At 38.6% G+C, this 6896-nt stretch overlaps 1 protein-coding gene across 1 annotated transcript; it reads right to left on the bottom strand.

Annotated features, from left to right (window-relative positions):
- Positions 1-1526: 1526 nt before the first annotated feature.
- LOC134680430 (uncharacterized) lies at positions 1527-5796 on the bottom strand. Its single transcript, XM_063539561.1, has 3 exons — positions 5493-5796; positions 1776-4178; positions 1527-1576 (listed from the first exon to the last, which is right to left on the bottom strand). The coding sequence occupies exons 1-3, from the start codon at positions 5794-5796 to the stop codon at positions 1527-1529; spliced, it is 2757 nt and encodes a 918-aa protein (XP_063395631.1).
- Positions 5797-6896: the final 1100 nt, after the last annotated feature.

Raw genomic sequence — 6896 nt, 5'->3', positions numbered from 1 at the left:
TATGAGGTCGTTTATAGGTAAGGTCTTATGTCTTATCAGCGTGGCTTTGGCCTTTGGACATTTTTGTAATGCTTTGTGAATAAAATTGGTGTAATTTCTTCTCTATTTTGTTGTAATTTAAATAAAAATACGAAAATTATATTAAAGGGCGACTATATTTGATGATATGACAGATGTGAGTGAAAATTTGGTGACACAATTCTTTTTAATATGTTAAATTCAAATTTATGTCATTATCGAATACATTACGAACGTAAAAAGGTTGCAGTCTGAACATGCCGCCCGCCAAGAACGACTGTTCTTAACTAACTTTGATTACAATGCAAGGCTGGTATTAAACTAAACAAAACTACTAAATTGTAATCATCATGATAATAACTCTCATGTAAATCTTTCGATAGCTCTGATAAGGTTCACATAACATAAACAGTTCCTCCAACTTGAAAACATAACAATCATAAAAACAGTTAAGCGAAACCATTCATTATATGAAACTAATAAAACATTACATAACACCAAAGTGTGTCATGAATAGTTGAAAATAATAATAATACAATGCATTGAAACAAACAATTAATCTGCTAAAGGTAAGACACAAAGCTTAGACACTGGTCGTTTGATTAAAGAATTTTTATAGCGCAACGTGACAACTCGCGTAACGTTGTCCACTCCAGGGTGTTTTTCAACAATTTGACCTAACAACCACCGAGCTGGAGGCAAATCAAGCTCCTTTACTAGAACCACATCTCCAACCTTTGGTTCAGGTACAACCTGTGTCCACTTATATCTTTGCATGAAACGTGTAAGGTATTCTTGCGACCAACGCCGCCAAAAATCCTGTAACATTCGCTGTAAAAGTTGCCATCTTCTTAATGAACTAACTGGCGAATGTTCGTAGTTATGATCTGGAACAGCTAATAAAGGTTCACCCACCAGAAAATGTCCGGGTGTTAAGGGCATGGGATCACCTTGATCTTGGATACATGTCATTGGTCTTGAATTTAGACAGGCTTCAATTTGCGCAAGCACTGTAGTTATCTCTTCAAACGTCAGTGTTGAATTGCCAATTATTCGCTTCAGATGAAATTTACAGGACCGTACACCAGCTTCCCATAGACCTCCGAAATTGGGGGCTTGTGGTGGAATAAAGTGCCACTGTGTTCCGTTTGTAGCCAACCAATCTGCGATCTCGGGTAGAAATCTTGATTTTTCTTCATCAAACAACTCTTTTAACTCTCTGGCTGCTCCCACGAAATTTGTCCCATTGTCACTGTATAATTCGCTGCAATGACCTCGACGTGACACGAACCGCTTGAATGCAGCCAAAAACGCCTGCGAAGTCAAATCGCTCACTGCTTCTAAATGTATAGCACGCGTTGCCATACATACGAATAGACATATGTATCCTTTGTAGGATTTATTACCTCGACCTTTTGATACCCGTATGTTTATTGGGCCTGCGTAATCAACGCCTGAATGAAGAAACGCTCTACTTATGTTCACTCTCGGTGAAGGTAATTGCCCCATCAGTTGAGGTTTGTTTGTTGCTGCGTATCTAATGCAGGTGACACATTTCCTGCAATATAATTTAACTATTGATTTAAGACCAATGATGTAATATTTCTCTCGAATGACGTTTATCATCAGCTGTGGCGCTCCGTGGAGTGTAACCTTGTGTGCATTTCGTATAACGAGAGTCGTCAACAGCGATTGCTTTGGTAAAATGATGGGATGCTTTTGATCTTCATCTAATTCAGCGTAATGCAGCCGCCCACCAACTCGGAGTAATTCCGAGTCGTCCAGCTGTGGATTCAGAGTGGTAAGTACACTTTTCTTGCTTACTGGTTTTCCTTGCTTAACATCCTTCCACTCCTCAAAGAATGCTTGAAGTTGACACTTTTTTATCATTATTATCAACGCATCATCAATTTCTTTCTTTAGGAGGTACTGATGTTTTGGTTTCTCTTTACACAGAAATCTGCGGCAATATGCTACGACTCTCAGCAACTTCGTCAGCGATGAGAATTTCGCCCAGATGTCGTCAACTTCGCCGTGATCTTCTACTGAAGTAGCAAGGTGAGTTTTTATTTTCCTTTCTTCTAAATTTGTCTCCAATCCCTTAGGATTAGGATATTGAATATCCTTTTCATTCAACCATGAAGGTCCTCTTAACCAGAGCTCCAAACCAATCAATTCAGAGGCCCGAATGCCCCGTGATGCACAATCTGCTGGATTATGTTCAGATTTGACATGTGACCATTGGTTACGGTCTGTGACAGTCAGTATCTCTGAACACCTGTTCCCGATGAATGTTTTCCAACGACTAGGATGACTGCTCAACCACGCAAGCACTATCTCAGAGTCAGTCCAAGCGTGTATATTTGATTTCGGTATGTTCAAAACACCCGACACTTCAATAAGCAGTTTCGCTAGCAGAACAGCACCTGATAATTCCAATCTTGGAAGACTAAGTTGTTTGATTGGGGATACTCTTGTTTTTGCTGTAATCAAACTGACATGAACTCCTCCTCTTGCATCTATAACTCGCAAGTATATGACTGCAGCAAATGCAGAATTGGAAGCATCACAGAAACCATGGAGTTCTACTAACTTCGCATCAGCCTTGTAGTATACCCAGCGCTTCAACCGAAATTGTGTGAGGTCAGAAAGATCTTCCCTATACTTCGTCCATTCTTGCAATAGCGGTTGTGGTAATTCCTCGTCCCAGCCAATCCCCGCAAGCCATAACTTCTGAATGAAAATCTTTGCCTTGATTATACTCGGTGCTATCCAGCCTTGTGGATCATACAACTTTGAAATATCCGAGATAACCTTTCTTTTTGTTACAGGTGCAGACATCGGAGGCAACTGAACTGCGTACACGAACTCATCGGAAGTTCGACTCCAGGTAAGTCCCAATATCTTGTTAGTAGCTTCTAATTTGACTTCTATCTTCTTTTCATCTTGCATTCCTAAACTGTCTTGTTGTATTTGCTTCAACATTGCTTCACTGTTGCTTGCCCATTTTTGCAATTCGAAACCTCCCCTTTTTGGCAATTCATTCATTTGCTTGTATATTTCGATTGCTTCTTCTTCGCTTTCGCAACCCGACATCAAATCATCCATATAAAATTCATGTTTCACTCTTTCAGCTGCTAGAGGGAAGTCTTTCCCTTCATCCTTTGCCACTTGTATCAAGCTCTTTACAGCCAGATAAGGTGCTGAAGAAGTTCCAAATGTAACGCGAAGCATCTTGTATTCCTTGATGTTCTCTTCCGGTGTCTCACGCCACAAAATACGCTGGAATTCTGAGTCTTCGTCACTAACCTTTATTTGGCGGTACATTTTGACTATATCTGCAATGAAGCAGATTGGATACATACGCCAACGCATTATTATATGGCGCAACTCTGGTTGCAATCTAGGGCCTACCATTAAATCGTCGTTTAAAGATACGCCGTTCGTGCCTTTGCATGACGCATCAAAGACCGCCCGAAACTTGGTAGTTTGTCTGTCTTCGCGTATGACAGCGTGATATGGTATGTAACAACCCTTTGCTTTGTTGTCATGAATTTCCTTCATGTGATTTAACTCTAAGTATTCATCAAATACTTTCTTGTATTCCTGTTTCAGGCGCTCATCTTTCTGCATCTTCTTCTCAAGATAGTGGAATCTCTTCAACGCAATGTCCCGTGAATGACCATCGGCGCAGGCTGGTTCACTATCTCGAAATGGAAGTTTGACAACATATCGTCCCTCTTCATCTCGTGTGGTGGTTGAATGGAAGATATCTTCACACCGTTGCTCTTCGATTGACAAAATCTTATGTTTGTTGGACGGCTCTGCTTCAACCTCCCAGAAAGACTTAAGCAATTCTTCTACAGGCTCTACATGTGTGTGCAATGTTGTAACTTTGATGTTTGTGTTTTGATCCGACTTGACCGCTCCAAATAATATCCATCCCAGGGTTGTATTTTGTGCCGCTAAAGACCCTGAGGGACATTTGATAATACCATCTTGAATAATCCTAGCATAAACCTCCGCCCCTAATAAGATGTCTATCTTATTCGAAGTGTGATATTCCGGGTCAGCTAACGTTACGAGTTCTAACTCCGGCCATGAGGTGATTGATACAGCAGTTGAAGGCAAGTCTCTCGTCACTTTGTCGAGGACATACGCTGAAACACGAAACACGCAACCTGGATTGAGACGTGAACTGATTGATACCTCTACTATGGACCTTGTTGAAGGGCCCTGTTCACCTCCCAAACCTGATGTATCTACCCTGGTTGGTGTGGTTTTTAATCCAAGTAATTGAACTGCTGACCTTGCAATAAAAGACTCTTCCGACCCTTGATCTACAAGAGCTCGCAAAAGTTGATGTTTCCCGCCATTTTGTGATTCAGCTGACACTACAGCTGTTGCTAATACCTTCCGAGGTGCTACACCCTTAACAAAATGGCTGGTGATGTGTGTAGAGGTTGATGGATGCTCCTCAGATGATGAAGCATTGATAGGTGCTTTGATTTGACTCACAACTGGTGAAGCTTCATTGCCAATGGAATGATTCGCCACCGTAGTGTGCGATTCGCCCTTTAAATGTAACAATGAATGGTGCCGTTTGTTACATATTTGGCACGATGTGGTACTTTTACAGTGTTTTACCGAATGATTGTTGCCCAGACAATTGAAACACAACCCTTGTGTTTGCACAAAGTTACGCTTGCTATCAAGATCCCTATTAATAAAATCCTTACAGCTTCTAAGATGGTGATTATCTTTGCACAATGCACAACTTGACTGAGCTACATGAAACGATTGATTTATTTGATTACTGTGAGAATTAAAAGTGCGCTGTTTCTGAACAAAAGTGTTTGATTTTGAATCTAAGAACTCCAACGAATGGTATTTGGTTTCCAAAAACTCTTTGAATTGTTTAATTGTTGGCAAATTATCGGAACTCGATACCAATTCGCTGACCTTAGACTCCCATTGCTTCCTACTCTCCGAATCTAATCTCTGGCTAACAATATAAATTATCATGACATCCCATGTACCAGTGTCAATACCTAACCCTTTCAAGGCATTTAAAGTTTCTGTTGTAACATCTAGTAATTGTTTGATTGCACTGGAGGACTCGGTTGAAATGCTTTTTTGACCGAAAAACCGCTGTAAAATGCTATTAACTAAATACTGTTTATTGTTGTATCGGCTTTTCAAAAGAGTCCAGCATTGCTCGTAACTATCATTAGTTATGGGTATATGTCGTAATAATTGTTCAGCTTCTCCCTTGAGATGTCCCTTCAAGTAATGTAATTTCTGTACATCATCAATTTCATTATTGTCGTGAATGAGTGAAACAAATAGATCCCTGAAACTCATCCATTCTGTATAAAGTCCAGAAAATGTTGGAATGGTAATCTTTGGTAGCCTGACATGACTGGTCTTTGAAGTTGTAGCCTTTGACATGTGTAACGAAGTATCGGAGTTACTTGGATTTGGTTTCAATCGGTTGAGTGCATCTTTCAGTGCGCATTTATAATCCAAGTAATTTTCCTCAGTTACGTCGTATACTGTTTCTGTTCCATATATAGATTTTTCCACGTCTGGTGCTGCATAGGCTTTAACCAATTCATCATGTCCTAAAGAAAACTTTTTCCACAGTGATTCCAAATTTTCTAGTCGCGATTCTACATATGAAACTGTTACGCGCTCCTTAGGTGACTTTCTGAAGTTAGTATGGCCTTTTGCGATGCGTACAGAAATGTCAACCAGCAATGATATTTCCGCGTCCATATTGACAATAATGAATTGAAATTACAAGTTGAAATATTCCAAAAAAATTCCAAATCCAGAGATAGATGAAAATAAAAATGTTCAAAGTCCGTTGAAAATTTATAATTTAGTCGTAAATAATGTTTTAGAACAAAAGGGTATCATGTCCGCAATACTTTTATTGAGGGTGTACGAAATTGGTCACCTTTCCCCTTTTCATTTTTCCGGGGGGTACGAAACGTATATGATTTCCCCTTTTGCAGAGTTTGTTGAAAATGGTTTTTGATTATTGTAAACACTTTTAAATCCGTAATTGATAGTTGGAAACCCGATGTGCGACACTAATAAGGTAAACGGCCCCAAGTTCGTGTTAGTACGTTATTTCGTTAGTTTTTTTTCTGGCGCAAATAATAAGGAATTCAAATATCTTTTATTCAAATTATACATATGAAAAAAATCTGTATTATTTAATCTCTTCAATAAAATGATAACCAATATTTTAGTGATTAAACTAAGAGTAATACGACGGTCGAAACTGTTAGACGGCCGCGAATAGCTGTGTTGTATGCGTGCACTTTTTTTAGGCGTAAGGTGCGCGCTCTCACTTGTTAAGCTTATAGGAAGGAAAAGCTAAACCCATTCGAATAAAAGTTTTTGGGAGTGTTTCTGTGGGTTCCTTAGTAATTGATTTGATAAGAAAAAAGATTGAATATATGCATAGAAATAACTTAAAATTGCAATAAATCGACTCACGAAATAGCGGTCATTTTATCTTACGTGTGTCTCCTATTTCGTGCCACTAACGAATCAAGGATTTTCTAGATACATTTTGAGTGCTTGTTTTTAAATATAACAACATAGATAATTAAAAAAATAAATTAGAAAGCAATTAATGTATTTCATGAAGTTTCGTATGAGCGAAATTCGGTATGTGTTTTTTTCACTAGAATTCTCATAAAACGAGTTTGAATGTGACCCGAGTTAAAAATTTTAAAGTATGTTCCACGTATATTCTCATATTAACTACTAGCACAGTTTTATTTATTATTGAAATTTGATTTATATTGTGTATGTTTATTTTTAACGTATAAGATAGTAAATTATTTTTTGTAAATAATTAT

The sequence above is a fragment of the Cydia fagiglandana genome, chromosome 3, assembly GCF_963556715.1.
Source record: "Cydia fagiglandana chromosome 3, ilCydFagi1.1, whole genome shotgun sequence".
Taxonomy (NCBI): domain Eukaryota; kingdom Metazoa; phylum Arthropoda; class Insecta; order Lepidoptera; family Tortricidae; genus Cydia; species Cydia fagiglandana.
The sequence above is the reverse complement of the archived record's forward strand: the minus strand, read 5'-3'. Positions and strand labels throughout refer to the sequence as shown.

Coding starts and splice junctions, on each gene's coding strand:
- LOC134680430 (XM_063539561.1), bottom strand. CDS start 5,796: ATGGACGCGGAAATATCATTGCTGGTTGACATTTCTGTACGCATCGCA. Junction 4,179..5,492: donor CCGATTGAAACCAAATCCAA/GTAACTCCGATA, acceptor TTCGTGTTTCAG/CGTATGTCCTCGACAAAGTG. Junction 1,577..1,775: donor CTCGGAATTACTCCGAGTTG/GTGGGCGGCTGC, acceptor ATTATATTGCAG/GAAATGTGTCACCTGCATTA.